Source organism: Lactuca saligna, chromosome 1 (genome assembly GCF_052625555.1).
Source record: "Lactuca saligna cultivar CGN05327 chromosome 1, ASM5262555v1, whole genome shotgun sequence".
In the NCBI taxonomy this organism is placed as follows: domain Eukaryota; kingdom Viridiplantae; phylum Streptophyta; class Magnoliopsida; order Asterales; family Asteraceae; genus Lactuca; species Lactuca saligna.
Genome location: NC_136417.1, coordinates 26,457,215 through 26,479,296, shown reverse-complemented (window position 1 = coordinate 26,479,296; position 22,082 = coordinate 26,457,215). Strand labels below are relative to the sequence as shown.

At 34.0% G+C, this 22,082-nt stretch overlaps 2 protein-coding genes across 2 annotated transcripts; both read left to right on the top strand.

The window, feature by feature from the left end:
* The first annotated feature begins 487 nt into the window (after positions 1-487).
* LOC145029746 (protein TOPLESS-like) lies at positions 488-7,662 on the top strand. The gene is made up of 26 exons (XM_078978222.1): positions 488-676; positions 1,081-1,226; positions 1,420-1,599; positions 1,690-1,803; positions 1,886-2,044; positions 2,119-2,296; positions 2,390-2,513; positions 2,697-2,806; positions 2,886-3,057; positions 3,153-3,262; positions 3,463-3,532; positions 3,625-3,698; positions 3,796-3,891; positions 4,005-4,100; positions 4,169-4,296; positions 4,382-4,616; positions 4,701-4,862; positions 4,951-5,052; positions 5,170-5,316; positions 5,579-5,689; positions 5,782-5,961; positions 6,060-6,188; positions 6,347-6,442; positions 6,552-6,740; positions 6,860-7,029; positions 7,206-7,662. Exons 2-26 carry the CDS (start codon positions 1,147-1,149, stop codon positions 7,417-7,419), a joined length of 3,426 nt encoding a protein of 1,141 aa, XP_078834348.1. The 5' UTR covers positions 488-676; positions 1,081-1,146; the 3' UTR covers positions 7,420-7,662.
* An 11,241-nt stretch (positions 7,663-18,903) lies between these two features.
* On the top strand, positions 18,904-20,388 carry LOC145029739 (uncharacterized). The gene is made up of 3 exons (XM_078978218.1): positions 18,904-19,147; positions 19,689-19,747; positions 19,831-20,388. Exons 1-3 carry the CDS (start codon positions 19,031-19,033, stop codon positions 20,153-20,155), a joined length of 501 nt encoding a protein of 166 aa, XP_078834344.1. The 5' UTR covers positions 18,904-19,030; the 3' UTR covers positions 20,156-20,388.
* The last annotated feature ends 1,694 nt before the right edge of the window (positions 20,389-22,082 follow it).

Sequence of the window (22,082 nt, the reverse complement as noted above, 5' to 3'; positions counted from 1 at the left end):
CATGTAACCACTAACCATCCTTGGTATATATAGAATCTTTAATCTTTAATAAATCGTTATCTTATTGCGCTATATTTTAAGAAAATAAAATAAACATGATATATATAAACGAAAAAGCTTACCCTACCAAACTTCGTCCAATGTCTCAAATAATTGATTCCGTTCAGGCGTTCATATAAATTAACGTGTTACATAACTTCACAAATTAAAAGATAAAAAATGTTGATAACATTATAAATGTCAAAAAAATAAAACCTAAGCATTACAGTACCTTTATCAGCTGGAGATTCCGAGCCCAATGACCAAAAGACAAAGCTAGCCGGCTCCATGGGACCCACTTCCATCCACATATCATAAGCCAAATAACTTATCATCCAGATAGAGAATATAGCGTGATAAGAAAAACTACTTATCACCCACTCGAAGTTCTCCATCCCTACAAAATTCGCTATTCCTGCAATAATGTCTCATTTTTAATTTTTTCCGCACGATAGGGTAGAGAGAGAGAGAGAAGACCGATGAAGAGAGAGAAACACACATACGTGTATGTATATATATAAACATATATAGATAGATATAGATATGCGTATATATATGGAGAGAGAGACTCTGTCTGTATTCTTCTACCTCGACCTCCCCGTTTCTTCATCTCTGTTCTACCGTCGATCTTGTTAAGGTGAATCTCTTTCAGCTCAGTCTCTGTTTTAAAGTTGCTTTCTTTTCTCTGATCTGTTGAAGTTTATGCTCTCCTTTCTTTCTATTATAAAAAAAAGTAAAATTTTAAACTTTTAAACGCCTCCTTGCTCAAGCGAACCAAAAGATTCATGGGTATTTGCAGTTTGGGTGGATTGAAGATGAAGTTGTTGAAGATCTATATTTTGGTTAATGGGTTTGAAATATTTTGCTTTTTTACTTTTACTTTATTTTTAAATCTTGAAGTCTGTGTCGAAGCAATAAATGTTTTCTTTTCGTGAACCTGGTCCTTGCAATAAATAATTGATTAACTTATTTGGGAAAATTTGGGTTGCCGACCCTGTATTTCTTTTTTCCTTTTCTTACTTTTTTCGGGGATTTTTACAGATCTGCTTAGTTAGAAGTTAGAACCCTAATTTTCAATCTCGCCGATTTGGGGACGGCGGAGCTTCAATGTCGTCTCTAAGTAGAGAGCTCGTGTTCTTGATCTTACAGTTTCTCGATGAAGAAAAGTTTAAGGAGACTGTTCACAAGTAAGTGCTTGATTTCTCTTTCTTTCTGTTGGGTTTTTATGTTCCTGTTCTTTAGTATCGTACGTAAAGCTACGAGGATGTTTTCAAAGTGTTTTTTAAGATATCATATCATCAGAATCAGACAGGCTTCAGAGATGCTTCATTAATAACTCAAAATACGCATCGAACTTGGTCTGATTAGGGTTTATTTCAGGCTGGAACAAGAATCAGGATTTTTCTTTAACATGAAGTACTTTGAAGATGAGGTGCAGAATGGAAATTGGGATGACGTTGAGAAGTACCTTTCGGGTTTTACAAAAGTGGATGATAATCGTTACTCAATGAAGATCTTTTTCGAAATCAGGAAGCAAAAGTATCTTGAAGCATTAGACAAGTAAGTATTTCCTTTTTTCCAAGTTAAAAATCGAATAATTTTTTTTATAAATCTTATATTAATAAATTGTGCATCACATTTCTTTGTTAGGCATGATCGATCAAAGGCTGTTGAAATCCTAGTAAAGGATCTTAAAGTCTTTGCTTCATTTAACGAAGAGCTTTTCAAGGAGATAACTCAATTATTGACACTGGAGAATTTTAGGTACTTTTCATACAAATATTTTCAACATCAAGTGGTTTTCAATATACTTGACTTTCTTATTACCGATTTCTTTTTATTAAAGGGAAAATGAGCAGTTATCTAAATACGGTGATACAAAATCAGCTCGAGCTATAATGTTGGTGGAGCTCAAGAAACTTATTGAAGCAAATCCTTTGTTTCGTGACAAATTACAGTTCCCAAATCTTAAAAATTCAAGGCTACGAACTCTAATCAACCAAAGGTATGTCGTATACGCGTTTTCATTTCAAAATTTTTAACGTATATTAACCTGATATTATCTAATTATATATGCAGCTTAAATTGGCAACATCAACTTTGTAAAAACCCTAGGCCAAATCCCGATATCAAAACCTTATTTGTGGATCATTCATGTGGACAACCGAATGGTGCTCGTGCTCCATCACCTGCAAATAATCCATTGCTTGGCCCATTACCTAAAGCTGGCGGTTTTCCTCCTTTGGGCGCACATGGGGTTTGTATTTGACTATTTGTATTTGACTTTTTGTCAACTAAGTTTGACCATTTTGGCGTATTAATTTGAAAAGGTTTGACCTTATTTTTGTAGCCTTTTCAACCTACACCGGGTCCCGTTCCGACCCCGCTTGCTGGTTGGATGTCTAACCCTCCGGCGGTTGCTCATCCGAGTGTTTCCGGTAGTGCAATTGGTCTTGGTGGGCCATCTATGCCAGGTCATCATCTTACTATGATAATTTTTTTTACGGTTGTCTGAATAAATGATATGCTTAGATATATCTGAGAAAATAGATTAACTCATTCTTTCTCTATTAAGTAAAAAAAAAGATACATATATAGCTTTACTTACTGATTATTCTGTTAACACTTAACACTTGTTGCAATATTGAAATTGATAGCTGCTTTGAAGCATCCGAGGACCCCACCGACAAATCCTAGCTTAGATTTCCCTTCTGGGGATTCAGATCATATGAGCAAAAGAACAAGGCCCATGGGCATAAATGAAGAGGTAATTTGAAATAAAATTTTCATTGTTTGTAATTTATGTTTCTAGCTATATCTAATTCTAACACATGTTACTACAACAGGTGAATTTGCCAATTAATGTGTTGCCCGTTTCATTCCCGGGGCATAGTAGTAGTCATAGTCAAGCTTTTAATGCACCTGATGATCTGCCCAAGACAGTTGCCCGGACTCTTAACCAGGGTTCATCTCCTATGAGCATGGATTTTCATCCGATTCAACAAACTTTACTCTTAGGTGCTCAAATCTCTTTTGTTTTCATCGATTTAAGAACTTTAAGTTGACTTTTAATTGGATATTGACTTTTTGGTTACATGAACTTGATGCATCAGTTGGGACAAATGTGGGAGATATAGGATTATGGGAAGTTGGGTCGAGGGACAAATTGGTTCTTAGAAATTTCAAAGTTTGGGATCTTGGTGCTTGTTCAATGCCTATGCAGGTTTTTCCCTTTCTTAAATCTTGTTTCTTGTTTCCCATTAATTGTTATTTGGATAAACGCTATCTCAAAATTATTTGAGAAAATGACAACACACTTGGGGAAATGGAAGAAAAAAGTTAATGAGGGCAAATTTGTAAAAAGTCAAGACTTCCTCTTGAAAGTCAACTCTTTATTAACTCTTATTGTTTTATTGATTTTAGGCTGCTCTTGTAAAAGATCCTGGCGTCTCTGTGAACCGTGTAATTTGGAGTCCGGATGGTTCTTTGTTTGGTGAGTCTTGCTAATTATATCAGTATTTATTATTCATATCAATTAAAACATAATAGATTAATAGTGAATATGATTTTGTTTCATATGAATAGGAGTTGCATATTCACGCCACATTGTACAAATATATTCATATCACGGGGGAGATGACGTGAGACAGCATCTCGAGGTTTGTTTAGTGCTATTTTCAATGACGAGGGTATTCATGTCTTTTGCTATAGATATTTGTTCGTGTGTGAAATGACGGATTGACCCTTTTGTTACAGATTGATGCTCATATTGGTGGAGTAAACGATCTTGCATTCTCCCATCCCAATAAGCAGCTTTGCGTGATAACATGTGGGGATGATAAGACCATTAAGGTTTGTTTTTTAATATAACTTGTTCACAAACAGTTATACACAATAATTGTTAATTATCCTAATCAAGATTACACAAATTTTCATTTAATGTTTGGTGATATGACTGATTGTAGGTATGGGATGCTGCAACTGGTGCGCGACAATACACTTTTGAAGGCCATGATGCTCCTGTATATTCTGTATGCCCTCACTATAAAGAGAACATTCAGGTAACACACGTTATATTTTCCACTTGTTACTTAAGTGAATCATGTACTAAAACGTCTTTTTTTGTCAGTTTATATTTTCAACAGCTCTTGATGGAAAGATAAAAGCTTGGTTATATGATAACATGGGATCCCGAGTTGATTATGAAGCTCCTGGTCGTTGGTGCACAACAATGGCATATAGTGCTGATGGAACAAGGTTTGAATTTGATGCATCCCATTTAACGTAGAGCTATTTTTCTCATTTATGGGGTTGTAACTTTTTTTTTTCTTTTTCTTTAAAGACTTTTTTCATGTGGAACAAGCAAAGATGGGGAATCACATATTGTAGAATGGAATGAAAGTGAAGGAGCTGTAAAAAGAACGTATCTAGGGTTCCGAAAACGTTCTCTTGGTGTAGTGCAATTTGATACAACAAAAAACCGATTTTTAGCAGCTGGTGATGATTTCTCAATCAAATACTGGGATATGGACAACACACAGCTTTTGATGAGTGTTGATGCTGACGGGGGTCTTCCGGTAATTTCATCCATCTCAAATAATAGAACTTTCAAGAAAACCTTTCATGAAATATAATTTACATTTTATTTGTTCTATATGAAGGCAAGCCCACGTATCCGATTTAACAAAGATGGTGCTCTGTTGGCTGTTTCTTCAAACGAAAATGGAATCAAAATTTTGGCAAATTCTGATGGCCTTCGATTGCTTCGCACTTTTGAGAATCTTTCTTATGATGCTGCTTCAAGAACACCAGAAGCCCCAAAGGTATTCAAAAGTCAAAATCACATTTTCTTTTTTTATCACTAATTACTTTATGATATGTTTTTTTTAATATAATTATGATGATATGCAGCCTGCCATAAATACAATATCTGCTGCTGCTGCCGCTGCGGCTGCCGCCACTAGTGCCGGATTAGCAGAAAGGGTGGGCTCCGTTGGGTCTATTTCTGGGGTGGTATGTGTTTTAATAATTTTAATATATATATATATATATATATATATATATATATATATATATTTTTATCGTTTGTTTGATTGATAATGATTATATATAAGTATATGGTTTTGTTAGAATGGAGATACAAGAAACATGCCGGATGTGAAACCAAGAATTACTGAAGAATCAAATGATAAGTCAAAGATTTGGAAGCTCACTGAGATAAGTGAATCTTCTCAGTGTCGATCATTGAAGCTTCCAGAAAACATGAGAGTAACAAAGGTACATTATAGCATTGTACTATTGATTTTGTGTCTCTTTTCATTTTTTTGTAGTAAAAAACTACCCAATTGTAGCATTGAATCTTTGTTTTCTTTTCTTTTTACAATATTGTACTTTGAAAAATCTACACAATTGCATTGTTACAACCATATAGATTTTTCAAAGTACAATGCTCTAATGGGAAGAAATGAAAGTGAAATACTGTATAAACAGACCAATAAATATTTAGTCTCATGATTGTTTCTATCTTTTTATCATTCAGATATCAAGATTGATATATACGAATTCGGGAAATGCCATTTTGGCATTAGCATCAAATGCGATTCATTTATTATGGAAATGGCAACGTAATGAACGTAACTCAAGTGGCAAGGTAAGATCGATGCTTATTTATGATATATAATATTAATAATTAATAAATTTGGTAGTAAAACATGTTCATAAAATTATGAATATATAAAACAGGCAACAGCCGGGATTTCACCACAATTATGGCAACCTTCAAGTGGGATTTTAATGACGAATGACGTGGCAGACATGAACCCTGAAGAATCCGTGTCCTGTTTTGCTTTATCGAAAAACGATTCTTATGTAATGTCAGCATCAGGAGGAAAGATTTCATTATTCAACATGATGACGTTCAAGGTAAGATTTATTTTTACCTTTTCACCCCCTCACTTTTTAAAAGTTTGAATTTTGAGATCTCAAACTGACTTTGCTTATTGAATTTTGGTAAAATGTAGACGATGACAACATTCATGGCCCCACCACCTGCAGCAACGTTTCTTGCTTTCCATCCTCAAGATAACAACATTATTGCTATTGGAATGGATGATTCCACAATCCAAATCTACAACGTTCGTGTGGATGAGGTAAAATATTGCATACAATTTGTAAAAAATATTTGATAAAACGAGGGCACACTTGCGGAAATGGAAGGAAAAAATAAACATTCTCCATTAAGTCGTGACTTCTTTCAGCTTTAAGACGAAAATAAAACACTCATATAGCTTAATATTTTGGTATGAAGGTGAAAAGCAAACTTAAAGGTCACTCAAAAAGAATCACGGGGCTTGCTTTCTCTCATGTGCTCAATGTCCTTGTATCATCTGGTGCAGATTCACAGGTTAGCAAACATAAAAAAGGCCATGTCAAAAGAATTATTGAAAACTTTCAACTTAATTTAATACGAGATTTGTTAATTTTTTTTTTTGGTGAAAACATTTTTGTTTCAGCTATGTGTATGGAGTTCAGATGGCTGGGAAAAACAAAAAGCAAAATACTTGCCACTCCCGCAAGGTAGGACAACAGCAGCACAATCAGATACACGGGTTCAGTTTCATCATGATCAAGTCCATTTTCTTGTTGTCCATGAGACTCAGCTGGCTATATACGAAACATCAAAACTAGAATGTGTGAAACAGGTGAGAACTCGATTTTTTTTGTCTTCTTTTATTAAGAGGTGGCAAAGTATTTAATCACAAAGCCAAACGGGGATAATTTTTTGTGAAATTATTGTTTTTTTTTTTTTTTTTTCTTTCAGTGGGTCCAACGTGAATCTTCAGCACCAATATCACACGCGACATTTTCATGTGATAGTCAACTCATATACGCATGTTTCTTGGATGCAACCGTGTGTGTTTTCACTGCCTCTCACCTACGCTTACGCTATCGCATCAATCCTTCCGTTTATCTTTCCCCAAGCGTTCTCAGGTAATTAAGGGTTCAAATCTTAGCAACGTGGATTGAACCTTATGTATCTGATTTACATCTCACATGATGACGCCCTAGGGCACAGACAGTGTGGGCCAGCTCAGCTCAGAGGTTGCATTGCTTGAAGAATAAATTTTAACAATACGGTTTTCATATCTTTCCATTTTTTTTTGTAGCAATCTAAATGTGCATCCGATGGTGATTGCGGCACACCCACAAGAACCAAATCAGTTTGCATTGGGTCTTTCGGATGGTGTGGTTCATGTATTTGAGCCGCTTGAATCAGAAGGCAAATGGGGGGTGCCACCGCCGGCTGAAAACGGATCAACGAGCAATGTGGCGGCGTCTTCGCCTGTCGGGGGTTCCGGGTCGGAACAAGGGCCGAGATGACGGGGTGGTTTTGTGGCAAAATGAGCTCTTTTAAACGCTTGTTTTGCTGGGATTGGGAAGGTTTAGGTTATGTTGGTGGTGTGATTGACATGGGGAATTGTAGATCTAACTTCTTGTGTGTAAGGTAAATGCTGCTAGGAAGTTTGTAATGGTGAAAAATGTTGTTTATTTTGTTTTTTCCACGATAACGTTGTTTCGGTACCTGGTAAAACTGAATGAAAAGATGTTGAATTAATTTAGATATCTAGAAGATCTAAACGGTTGGAAGGGTTTGGGTAATTGATGTAGGGGCGTGTTGTTGATTTAATTTAGATATCTAGGATACAATTCTTTTTTGAGATATCCACTTGTTAATTCAGGAATTACAGAAATTAACCTCTATTTTTGCAATTTACAAAACCTCCTTTTCGCAATTTACAAAACGGCCACCGTATTCAGAATGAGTCCTTTTGGATCTGAGAACCGTTATCCACCCTTTTAAATGGTCCCCTTTTTAAAGGAATCTGAAATTTGGTATCCACCACATCTTTGAATATCATGTCGGATCAGAAGAATATGAAATCGTATGCGAAGAGATGAAGATGTGACGTGTATGTATCTTCTAGTTTATACATCAGTAGATTTTCAATATTAGATTAGGAAAAAAACTATGTTTGAAACGGGAACACTTGTCTGTAATAAATAGAACTTGTCTAGTATATGATTTTTGTTACAAGCAGGTAGTAATCGTGGCTTTCTCATTAGTTAGGCTATGATATTCATTATCATGTGGGATACTAAGTACCGATGTAGTTGAATCGTTGTCCGAAATCCAATGAACATGCCTGTAACATGTGTCTGGAATGAAACCCTTTCTAAAATACAATAAACTTGTTTGAAACACCACCACTAGGTCTTTGTTTTACTTGTTACATTGTTATTTCAGCATGATCGCTTTCGCTGACATTGATATGTAACCATTTGGGTGTATCATATTTACCACGTTACAAACTAACCCATATGCAAAATATCTTATAAAGAGGTTATTGTAGATCCACGACACAACGTGTCTGAACATCTAGGTGTTACATGCTCCATATTGAAAGAAGGTTTTTTTTTTTTTTTTGAATAATGGGTTCGTAGTTTAGTAAATATTTCCCAACTCATTTGTCATCGACGTAGTTCTGGAAACGGGTGTTTCCGTTAGTCGAAGTGGCAGACTTAGTTAACTTGGCAAGCGCACATGAAGTTTTATAATAATTCACATGATAAGTTAACGAGTAAGAACGTAGTAAAAGTTTGTCTTGTGTACAAGTTGGATAATGAAATTATTGGTAGATATTCTCACCAACTCATATAGGTATTGTTGGGTTTTCTATGCATCTCTACACTAGATTTAAACAATGGAAGCATTAAAAAACAATCCTAAGTGTACATGTACCTTAGATCTATGTTTTATTATTATAACAACGTACTTCCAAAAATATGAAAATAAGCTAATCAAAGGGATAAGAATACCAACTTCTAGGACAAAATCATATCTGCCATTGACCAATTGTAGATCTCAAACTTAATTGTTGCACTTGGAAGAACTAGTACCCAAAGTAGGAATGTTTCTAGTGACTCACACCCAAAAGACTAAAATCCTAGAATATTTAAGAGAGATGAGAGGACCATGAAAACGAAAATCTCACTCTTGGAAAGGTTAGGAACGAAAATCTGAAGGCTCTAAGGGTGTATTTATAGCTGAGGTTACTTGCAGGCAATACATACTTGAATCAATTAAATAATAAGATTTAATCCATATTCAAATCATTTTTTTATTTGTTACCTGGATTGATTCTAGAAGCCTCCAAGACTCCCCAAAACCATCCATACCCTTTAGGGGTTCCAAAAGGTTCTTCTTGTTCAACTTTTGAACATCTAACATTTAGTCCTTACATATATAATCAATTCCTAATTAATTCTACTTAATTTCATTTAATTTCAAATTAATTCTAACAAGTTTCTAATTAATTTATCAAGCTACGGTACATTAATCAACTATTTATCTCATTATCTTAAATCCTTTCTAGCTATTTCTAGCTATTGAAGGCAACCAAAAAAGGAATTTTTTATTATTTCCAATGTTATACCAATTTAATTATAACATTAGACATCGTAACGCCTGCAAGTATAAAATGATAATTTTTCGTCATGACGATAAATAGAAGTTATGGATAGAAGATTAGTTAGGAAAAATAATCTAAATAAAATTCATTGTATTCATAAAAGTGAACTCATGCATATAGGGAACATCCAAATCTAACTTCATAAGAGGAAATTATGATTTTTCGAAGTATTCAGGGCAATTGTGTTAGCATAGAAACCGAAATTCAAATCAGTCGATTATTAGGAAAAACAATCTAAACGAGAGTCGAAGATATCGTCAATACCTATCCGTCGATATAAAGATAGTAGAGAATGACATCGTATGGAAAAGTTATGATTATGATACAGACTTTAACAATCTAAGTCTGTTAAAAATATAACTTTAAAATAAATTGAGAATTAGCCGATAGAGTCTAAACAAAAATCGTAGATCTCGTTGATCGCTACACGTGGATATAAAGAATGTCGAAAACGTAGCTCGTATGAAGAAGATATAAATTTTTGAAAAAATCAGAAATTCGCATGCGCGCACAAACGGTGTGATGCGTAACAGACTGCTGACATGTTGATGTGGACAAATATGGACATGTCACATGGCGGCAAGGGGCATGATCAATGTCACTCGACTTGCATGGCGTGCCTCTTGTCTGCGCGCGATGCATGCCTATTTAACTATAAATACCCCATCGAATTCCTTCATTTCTCATCCCACACTCTCTTATACCTCTCTCTGAAAACTCTTTGGTTCTTAAGCTCCATCTTTTCCTTACTTCTGAACTTTTTTAGCTAGGCTCCGGGGTAGCTAAAAGCTCGACTAGTAGGAACTCTCGAGTTAAAGTTCTACCAGTGCAATTTCTGGACTTTTGTCAGGAAATCTTTGTAAGTTAAGGTACAATCAATATTATTTTTAGTGTAACTTATATTTATATTCACACTCATCCTTATGAATTTATAAATATGATTTATCAGTGATTCAAAGTCATTATACTGATTGATCTACTTATAGGAGTGATGTCTAGGATGGATTTAATGAGGTGTTTAAAGTGAGATTTCTAAATATACTTTGTATACCAAACGGACCTTACCTCCGATATGATCCTAGCTGGTTATTTCTTACTCGATAGATCTTGATGTAGACATTGGGATTAGTAAGGAATCTAAACTATCATTAGTCACCAGGAACATTAGAATAAGACTCAATATTAATCACACTTAGTTCACGTCAAAGGAAAAGCTAAAGGTGTTAAGCAAATCTCTGCAAGCTAATCAAGGTGAAAGAATGCTCCCTTCTTCAAGCATTGGTGGAACTGGAAATCGTGCTTCTCTAATTCTTCCTCCACCTCCTCTAATAGTTCTTCCTGAACCACGTTTTCTTCAAGCTAAAAAGTACGAAATCACTTAAGCCCTATTGGCTAATAAACATCAGGATGAAATGTATGTGTGTGTACATGTTCTGAAAATGAAATTGCATTGACAGATTGGACATGACGGGTGTCGTTTTCCCAAGGGAGATGGCCTTTGATTTGGTTCTACTTTCGCTTCTTGACTCATATAGTCACTTCATTAAAGACTTTTATGAGAAGGACCACGATGTGACCCTAATCAACCTGACATATATGTTGATTGTTGTTGAAGCAGAAATACTTAAGAGCACAAATCAAGCAAATATGTTTGAAGCATCTGTCTCCTAAGTATCCATAGATGTTAAAAATGGCAACATTGGTAGTCCGGAAAAGATTTCTCTTCCCAATGAAAAGGGATTAGCCAAGGTCAAACCGTTTGACCATATGAAAAAGAGAAAAGCTAATCCCGAGATAGTCCCATGCGTTATTCCTGAAAATTCCATATGTTTCTATTGCCAATTGAAAGGACATTGGATGTGAAGCTGCCCTAACTACCTGAAAGATTGCAGAGATAGTAAAGTCAAGTTGTATGACTCTACTTCAGGCACATCCACTATCTAACTCTATTTTATTAAGTTTATATTCATGGATTCTTAATACATGATGTGATAGTCACATTTTGATGTTTTTATAGGATCTAAAAGAAAGAAGGAAGCTTAAGAAGAGTATGTTGAATCTGATCGTGAGAAGTGGATTTCGGTCGCATGGTTCGATGATAAGATTTTGGAAGTTAATGCTTAGGAGTTATGATAGATTAATAGATTGCTTAGGAAATATGTAGAAACATAGTTTTCATATATTTGCATTGTCAGGATAAATTTTTACGCATATTATAAATAAAAGTGAATTTTTACTTTATATTTCCTTGCAATTGCATTTATGAAAATCGATGGTTATATTTCTATTATTAGCAATATTAAGTATGGATTAGATTCTTAAGTATATCATTTGTGGAAATGTCATAATCAACCAAGTGAAAAAGGAACTCTCGTCATCCAAGTTTCAATTGGATAGAAACTTGGAGTCATACAATTCGAACTATGTGATGTATGAGAATCTTGACCTTTGAAAGATTAGGACTAACTCATTGATCACATCTTTATGTGAGTCAAAGCTAAGGATAAATGATCTAGTACACATTAATGTGGACTATTTAGACCCGCCATAAAGGATAATAACTTTATTTGTCATGATTTGCTGATGGTTCAAACATGGTTGTGTTTATAAGATTAAAAATAATTCTAACACTTTGAAAACTTTCAAAGAGTGGCAGAACGAATATGAAGAATCTATTAGCCAGAAAGATAAATGTTTCTCTAATCTGAAAGGAAAGAAGAGTACTTTAGTATCATGTTTTATGATCATCTTAATGATTATGGAACCATGTCAAACTGATCCCCAAAGAACATCTTAGCGCATTTGTTTGACTAAAAAGAGGAATAAAATATTGTTGAAATGGTTTAATCGAGAGATGAGTCATACTTCTTTTCCAATCAAGTTTTAGAGTCATACTCTAGTAACTACAAATCGTATCTTGAAGCTTATTTTAAACTAAGCAGGGTTATAACACCTCACGAAATGTGGAGTAGAAATGCTTTCTTACTCTAACACATTTGGAATTGGTAGTTGTGATGTTTTGGTTAAAACAAAGGATAAACTAAGACCAATTCAGTAAAGTGTTTTTCTTGTCGAAATCGACACTAACTTTTGAATATTTGTTTTTGCTTGTAGAGGAATGTTCCTTAACAAAAAAACTTATATGTAAAGAAGTCAGTGGGAGTCTTTTTGATTTTGAAGAGTTTCATAAGTCAATCAGTAATAAACCTTTTAGTTATCACTAGCACACGACCTGAGGTTGATAACCTTTCGTGTTCGGTTGACACATTCTTGTTTCTGTGCATCTTCTAGTTGAGTTGGAAATGCTTATGAGTTCTATGGTTCTCATTTGACTGCAAAAGGCGGAGCACATTGGTTAATGAAAGTATATTGATCAATATTAGTGAACTGCTTAACAACTTGAAAGCATTGGTAGGACCTTGTGCTACCAGAAGGCAAGAGATTAAGAATGATCAAAGTTCAGTCCATGAAAGGAAAACCTAAAATTGATTTTCGTTTTGTCCTCAACCTTATCTTATGATTGTAGGTTGGAATTGATAAATTCACATGGATAGGAATGCATACGTCATAAAATCTAGGTGGCAAAATGTTTCACTCTAATCCATGAAAATGATTATGAGGAAACACTTTAGCTAGTAGATTTAAAGATTTGAAAAATATCATTATGATTAGTGGTTATGATAATTGCATTCTTAAATTCACAATATGATTACAACATCCCTTTTCATTGTTCGAATTGTGAGAAATGGCAAGAAATAGTTTGAACGTTCATGACTTATAGTTATAAGTTTTAAAAGGGTTTAAACACACACATATGTTGTCTAATGAATGTGTATGAGCTTGAGAAGTCTAGATGAAGACTTATCAAAGCATCATGTATTAGAAATTTGCACTTTAGTAAGAAAGTCAATAGTATTGATTTCTAGAAGTCTAGTTGTTTTCTGGATACATGTCAAATCTAGTGGGAGCATAATTGTTGTGCTATTGGGAACATAATTATTATGAAATCAAGAGTATAATTGTTATGCTGGTGGGAGCATATTTGGTATGCTAATTGTTGCAAGTTGTCAACGCTATCGGTAGGAAACAAAGTTTTCAATTTGCAAGTTGCGATGTTTGAGAAATTGTTTCACTATAATAAGCTTAGGGGAGAGGGCACTCATACTTCATTTCAAAACTAAAAGTTTAGATTGAAAAATTTAATGGAACATAGTCTTGGACATATATGAATATCGTGTTGAAATGTTCCAACATAGGAAATTCGATATATGGAAATATTATAGCAAGAGACTGATCAAGTATCATGTCTTTATGAGAAACATTATGTGTCGAATCCATATGTCTTGGATATTGAATCAATTACATATGCAATAATATTCACTTGTAATGATTTTTATAAATTCCTAGGGCATTGAGAGGGAAAAAGGACTAGAACAATATGTGACTAAAGTTGTTAAACAACTATCAAGAACAGTCTGAGGGTACCAAAAAATTGGTTACTTGTAGACATTTGGAAGTATAGTATTAATTTGGACGGACCACATTGACATAATTCTGAATGGATGTGACTCTTGTTCGGAATTGATGGTCATATGTTAATATGGAAATATTTCCATAGTGGGAGTTGGTTATTGAAATCTATATGTGAGTTAGGAACTTTAATGCAATGAAGATGTTTAACGAGTGTATCTTGAATTTGAAACTTTGCTACCATGAAATTATTTTTCAAGTAACAAAGTTTCAATGGAGCATTTTGTGACATCGTTGGATAAGTCTTGGTGACTTTGATGCCACGTCATCACAAAAGGGTATTGCATACAAGGTTAGACTCTAACACATTTAGTGGCGACAAGAATTTGGAATTCGTATACTTGTAATGAGGATATCGAATTGTGATATGAGTATCATTGGAATTATGTCTGATTGATCTATTCACAAAGGAAGGACCTTAGAGAGACATAGTATGCATGTTTATAACATGGCATGAATAATGTTTAATTCAAGCATTTAGTTGATTAATCGAAACATTATACAATTAATAAAGTCTAATTAATATGGTGATTAAATAATACGTGTTTTATTTATATTCAATATTTTTGAGACCATAACTAATTAGATTATTATAGTGTTTCATTTTGCATGTTTAACTTCCCGAATAATTGGATTATTCAAACATCCACAATCGGTTGTACTTTTGGAAGTAAGTAGCGAAGTAAGACTGTCATGAATTGAATTGTAGATTGTCTACGGAGATTAGACATAACAATGGTTTTGCTGCAATGTTCATGTGTACTTTTTGAAATAGTGATTTTAAGTATTGGATAAACCCACGCTCAAAGAATTACTTAATGGATTTTATCACGAGTAATTTTGAGACGATAATATCTTATATTCTTGAAAAGAAAATATATGAGTTGTTGTTTACGAGTCAATTGTGCATTGATAATATGTAAACGCATCAGTAACTTGATGTTATAAAACGTATTGCTGTGTGTGATTTGATGAGTGAATAGTGCAATCATATAAGTCGAAGTTTATCCGTTCCTTTTGACTTAAATGGGAAAAAGTGATATCTGTGGGCCCCTCAATGATTTTGAATATGATATCTAAAGCACTTGGCTAAGCATGTATTGAATTGATGTGTTCAATTAATAGTCTGATTTCAGTTGTCATAAATCGGAAAACGGGAAACAAATCTTTGACAGAGAGATTGATTATAATCCATGTCTCATGTCCATACGATATCTTTTAGAACAAATGAATATTTGATCACTTATCCTAGGACACGTCACTAACTGGGTCAAAGTTCGATAGCGGCTTTTGGTAGCTACAATTTTCTAGTCAAAATTTGAAGTCATACTTTCAATTATAGTTATTAGACTTATCTAAGTGGGAAACTATTGGATTATGTGTCTAAGCTCATAGCTATAACTGGTACCAACTTGAATTGATAGTATCACAGTCTTTTGATAACTATTAGAGAGAGAAGAATGATTTATTAATTTATTACTTGGTTAATAAATTAATTAGAAATCATATTACTTAATTAATATTTAATTAGAAATTAATTTTGGGATTAAAGGAATTAATTACAACTGCAGGGACTAAAGGTGACAATGTTCAATAATTGAGCATTGGGCAATTTTAGAACCTACCTAAAGAGGAGGGAACGAAATATAAAGCATCTCTAGGGTTTCCTTGGGCTCTAAGGGTGCCTTGGATACTTTAGGGAGGAAGTTAAGTGATTAGGGTTATCTTGGATACACCTCCCTAATCTAATTCCTTCCCAACACCTATATAAACCCTCCTTAGGGTTAAATTTAGGCTATGACACTTCTAAGATCCTAAGGACTGAAATTTCTCTTCTATTACTCTCTCTCTCTCTCTCACTCTCTCTTTTTCTCTATAGTTTTCCTTGGTTGCTTGAGTTTGTTTGTGAACCATTAGAGGCGCGACACTTGTGGCGCTTGCCACCAAAGGTCTTTCAAGCAAGGATTCAAGATTGTTTACAATAAAAATCTAAAAGGTATGTATCATAACCCTTCTTATGTGATTTTTGATTATTATCCATAAATCTAAGTTTTATACTTTGTTGTTCATTATTGTATGCTCAATTAGAGGAAACATAGATCTTCAATTAAGGTTGCATGCACACTTAGAAATTGTTGTTATGATCAAAATTCATCAGTACTCATCTGTACTCTAAGCATACACGCTAAATGGCTTGTATGTGACGCGTAGAGACTTGTACACCCAACGTACTCACCTATTCAGCCAAAACTCACTTTTGACCCTTAATCCATTAAGACATTGCTTCAAAACGTAGATCTGACTTCCTTGAGTTGGATTATCACATAAAGTTGCTAACTTTACGTTCATGCATGGCTAAATGAACATCTTAAGCTTAAAAAGGACTTAATAGGATACTTAAATGCATGCATGTGACCAAAAATCCTATAAACCTTGCACATTTATGCTTAAGGAGTCCATAATAAGCTCAAATCTAAACGAATAAGTCCTTAAAACGTCCCAACTCCTCAAACATACCCAAAAGGGACCAAAAGCATAAAAACTATGATATGAAGAGCTCTAAGCATGGAGAAGACAAGGTTTGAACTTAATACATCAATAAGCTTGCAACAAGGGTGATGATTATGGGTCTAAAACATTCTCACCAAGCAAAGCACCTCCGATCTTTTTTACTTCCTTCACAATGAGCAAAACAACCACCAAATTCTTCTTAAGGACTTAAATGCACAACAATGAAGGCTAATGGTCGGTTTCTAGGGTTTTGGAGGCTTAAATATTGGTAAAAAGGCCAACCCTAAAGACTTAAGGTGCATATATATGGTGCAATACCCTAAATAAAGGTTTCATTAAGTTGCACGTACACCCCGCATACATAAGCGTACGTCCCGCGTACATGTCCAAAGTCCCGATCAAGTCTCGCATTAGTACGCTAAGTGTACCATGTGGTAAGCCTCGTGTTCTAGCTTATCAACTGGTACGCTAAGTGTATCATGTGGTACACCCCATATACTACTCCAAGGACTAAAATTCAACATTTAAATAATAAAGGGCAATAATGAAACATACAAAGATCCAAATGTTACAATATTGTTCTTTCTTTCTATACCAGACGAACAACGTATGAATCCTTATCATAACTCACCATGCTGTAGCGAGTATCTTGCCACGTCTTGGTGGCTGTAGATCAAAAGCCTCATGGCTAATTCCATTCCTACTTGGGACAACTTTTATCCCAACTTCTAATGTGCAATTGTAAAGGTTGAGGTACACCCCAATGGGTGGTTTGTGTTTCTTCATAATCCGAAAAATAAAAAGGATACTTTTCCTGTTTTGATTTTTAGGGTTGTAAGGGCTCAATTTCCACCCTTTCACCTTTAGTATCTTCCTCATGAAATTTAGTGTAACTCTAAAAATGTTCAACTGGCTCTCCATGTCAAATTATATTACCATCATCAACCAACATCATTATTTTTGTATCATCATTTGTAGATTCATCAACATCAATTGTAGGAGAAGCATCAACATTAGTCTTACCTTTATTCCTATAATTACCCCCACCTACAGGGCCATTATGAGAATTTCAAAGGAACATAATTGGTTGTCATAGGTGATAAATTATACATTTGGTTACTTCCAACACCAGAACACCCATTTCCACCGGAACGATTTTCCCCGACAAATCGATAAATACCACTATCCATAACATTACTAACAAGAAACAAATTGTACTATGTTGGGAAGCATACTACTTAAAAAAACTAAGAAAATATCTAACATCACTATTGTCTAGAATCTGTATAACTATATTTGATTTAGGATATTGAAAATATAAACGTATTTGGTTAGTGTGTAACCTGGACTTGGAAGCAACCAATGTAATTAACCCGACGAAGTTGATATCATGCTTATATCTACACCAAAATATGTATAGTCTGGAGCAATATATTACATACATCCTTCGATATACTGCCATTGTCCTCAACTAGAAACTGACACTCGAAAAAAATATCGTATACATAATCATTTCGAAACGCGTAATGAAGTTATAAAAAACACAAATATAGCGCGCGCGCACACACACACACACACACACACACACACACACACACACACACACACACATATATATATATATATATATATATATATATATATATATATATATATATATATATATATATATATATATATATATAGAACATAAACAACAAATACCTTGATTTTATCATTTCGGAACATACCTCCGGAATGTAAGACCATTCTGAGTATAGTCCATAACACATTTTTCATTCCAGAATGTACAAGGTGTTAGATTCCGGATCTAATTCTTACCAACCAACTACAACTCCGGAACGAAAATAAATGCTTCGGAATATCATATTTCGGAATACGTTGCACGAGAGTCAAGTCCGGAATTTTCTTATATGCTCCAAAATACACTATTCCAAAGTAAGTGGTCATTTCTAAAAAAGAAAATACTTGGTCACGGTTCTTAATAAAGTCGTTTATAAATGTTAGTTTACTCAATATCCGATAGAAAGTATGATAGTGTATATTGATCAAACTTATCATGAAAATATAATTTTATATACAGGTAAAAAAAATAATTTTATAATTAATTTATAACATATATTTAAATGTTTATTAAAAAAACTATTTTATAAAATAAAAATAAAAAATATTATGTTTTCACAATCTAGCCAATGAACAATCTTATTATTTTAGATCTGTTTTGACTATATTAAAAAAAAAAATCATAGCGTGGACCATTTGACCAATATCTAGATTTTGGACAAAAACATCAAAAATCCTAAACCCACAAAAGCCCTAATCCTTCAAGAGGCAGGAGTGTTTGCCCAACAAAAACCCTAGGACCTCTGCCAGAATCCATCTACTACTCTCATCTTGATTATACCTTCAATCACGCCGCAATGGAGACGGAGAGACTATCCTATGGTGGCGGCGGTGCTCATGTGGCGGAAGCCTTCAGTTTGATGGTTCAGACGGTTTTGGTTGCTGAGAAATCCATTTGTTGGCTTCTGTTTCTGGTAAATCTATACTACATTGGCGTTATTATCGTTTCTCTACAAGATCTGTTTTACTGCGATTTTCCGGTGACTAGTTTAAGTTGATTCCGTGCATTTTACTTGTTAGAGACTCCATTCATGCGTTTTTGCTTCACTTGAGTGTCATTTTAATTTCGATTTGACGACTGACCCTGCTTCGGTTAGCAGATCTCGCTGATTTTAAGATGTTTGTTTAAGAGATCCATTACTCTCTCTCCTTTTGCCGGAGTGACTTCGTTATCTAGTTCATAGATGTAACATCCGTTCTATAATTCGTATGTATACCTTTGATTACTTGGTGCAATCGACAAATTAGACGACATGTTGATTTATTTAGCTTTGATTTGTGCTGTGTGCTCCAACAATTGATAGGTAGCTAAAGCTGTGTTTTTTTCTTAATCATCAATTTTTTCAGAAACTGTGTGGTATACTGCATCTACTATGTGTTAGATCAGATTAAATGAAGCTTATTACTCAGGTAGATCTTTGATGATGCTCTCTCAAACTTGCTATATTGTTTCAGATCGGATCGATACCCAACAATGATGATGCTCTCTCAAACTTGCTTGATGCAGAGAAGAGGTTAGATACAGTTTCTTCTTCGTTTTCTTGCTTTACTACTCCATAGGAATGCTTCTTTAAGATGGGTTTTTTCATCCGGGCAGATTTCCTTTAAGTGATCTTAACAAAGTTGCAAGCCCTGATGCTGAATGCAAGGACGCCAGTGAAACAGAGGATGATAGTGACGATGATGAAGATGCTGCTGTTGGTGAAGACAGTGATAATGATGCTGAAGATTCATCTGGAGAAGACAATGACGATGAAGAAGCAGATCCCGACAGTGATTCAGATGCGAATGATGATGGAGAAGATGATGATGATGACGATGATGATGAAGACGACGATGATGATGATGAAGATGATGATGATGAAGATGAGGAAGAAGATGAAGAGGAAGAGAACCAACCACCCTTTAAGAAGAAAAAGTAGGAAAACAGTATCGATTCCATTTGTCCATTTGTGCTATTATTATTATTATTATTATTATTATTTAAGGGGCTTGAGGTTTAGACTTTAGAAAAGGACACATCATTTGTTTTGCGTTCTAATTTTGTTTCCCCCTCAAGCACACAAGCAGTAGTAAATCAGACATGTAGCTATTTCTACATGGATGTAGAATCCATTTGGTATTGAGAGTATGTAGGATTTGTGTTCATGGTTAATTTTCTCTTAGTCTCTCTCTTGAGCACAACTATAAGCCCAAATCATGAAGAGGATAAAGAATTGACATCTAAAATATCAACTAATTATTCTTGGAAAGCCATACAATTAAGATGATCCTAAGCAATGTACTTAATAACAAGAAATGTATTGAATAGACAATATATATAAGGATATTCATCAAAATGATAACTATTGTTAATTACATGACAAAACGACCTCTTTTTTTTCTATAAAAGTAAAACACGCTACCATCTTTGAAACTTGATGAAGTTTCGAATTTCAAATTTCATAGTCATAGCGAGTGGTCCTCATTATTTAAGGTTGAAACTTGATATCATAACTTTCGGTGGCCCTGTTATTAGAGGACCAGGTAATTTTCCTTGCCCTGTATTTTAAATTTACCAAATCATTGGTTTCCAACCATATTTTTCCAAAAGCCGCTCCAAATTAGGGTTTCAAACACTAAGAATAAGTTCGAAACTCTTTATTTTGAGTTCATTTTATGCATTTGAAAGTAGTTGTTAGAATGTGGACGCTATGCTTACAAAAAATTCAAGTAGAGAACATAAACATCAACAATCTAAAAAATAGTACAATTTTGAAATTGGTGGTACGTGTTTCAAAACCGATATAACTTTTTGTCAATAAAAGTATTTTGAATTTATAGGGGTAGTTCGAAACTATCAAAGTTTTGAGACAACTTTTATGAAAAAATAGCATTTAACAACAATGATCATTTTGCATGAATATCCTAATTTTCCATGTTAAATCATAAATGTAATACCTAAAAGTAAATTCTAACATGATAACGACGGATTGAAATCTATCGTTTAAGTTTTATCGCCAGTTCTTTTACTGGGAGTTGTGAGTCGCAAATATCATTGCTCGAGGGTGTGTTACCGTATTTGGAGTTGTATTACTTTGTATTCCACTTTTTACAAGAAATGTTTTTTGTTAAAAAATTATGTGATAAATGTATAATACATTTTTTTAAAAAAAATTACAAGGTTAGTAAGGATCCAATGTTTGTTAAAAAATTATGTCATAAATGTATAATACATTTTTTTTATAGAATTAAAAGGTTAGTAAGGATCCAATGTCAATACAGGATAAAAAGGATGAAATTGTTGAGTAACTTTTATTTAGAATCCTTATGATAAAACTAAGAATAAATGGGACAAATCTGGATATTGACATATAGTTAGGGGCAATTTGGTTATCCGCCAATCTTTGTTAGGTCGTAAAGTGTACCTGCACTTTAGGAGAAAAGTGGTTGGAACCGCACCCAATAACATCACACCCTGGGTGCGGTTTAGAGTGCCTTTTAGGCATCTGAGGTTTCTCCTCACCACTCTCTCTCTCTCCTCTTTTGATTGGGTGGAGGCATATATATATATATATATATATATATATATATATATATATATATATATATATATATATATATAATAAAAACTCTATTAAAGTTTATGGTTTTTAAATCTCAACAAAAGGAGGATAATATTTGTATAAGATATATTTAATTAAAAATAATGGAAGGAAGTGAAATGTGACAATATTCTAGGTTTCTAAGAGTAAAAGGAGAGTGAGGGGAAAACTACCGTAACATAGAAAAGTGAAAGGTGAAATGTATGTATAATCTTAGATCTTATGGTCATTGTTAATTTTAGTGATATCAACATATTTTAGTATA

Coding starts and splice junctions, on each gene's coding strand:
- LOC145029746 (XM_078978222.1), top strand. CDS start 1,147: ATGTCGTCTCTAAGTAGAGAGCTCGTGTTCTTGATCTTACAGTTTCTC. Junction 1,804..1,885: donor TTGACACTGGAGAATTTTAG/GTACTTTTCATA, acceptor TTTTTATTAAAG/GGAAAATGAGCAGTTATCTA. Junction 2,045..2,118: donor CGAACTCTAATCAACCAAAG/GTATGTCGTATA, acceptor TTATATATGCAG/CTTAAATTGGCAACATCAAC.
- LOC145029739 (XM_078978218.1), top strand. CDS start 19,031: ATGGAGACGGAGAGACTATCCTATGGTGGCGGCGGTGCTCATGTGGCG. Junction 19,148..19,688: donor TTTGTTGGCTTCTGTTTCTG/GTAAATCTATAC, acceptor ATATTGTTTCAG/ATCGGATCGATACCCAACAA. Junction 19,748..19,830: donor TTGCTTGATGCAGAGAAGAG/GTTAGATACAGT, acceptor TCATCCGGGCAG/ATTTCCTTTAAGTGATCTTA.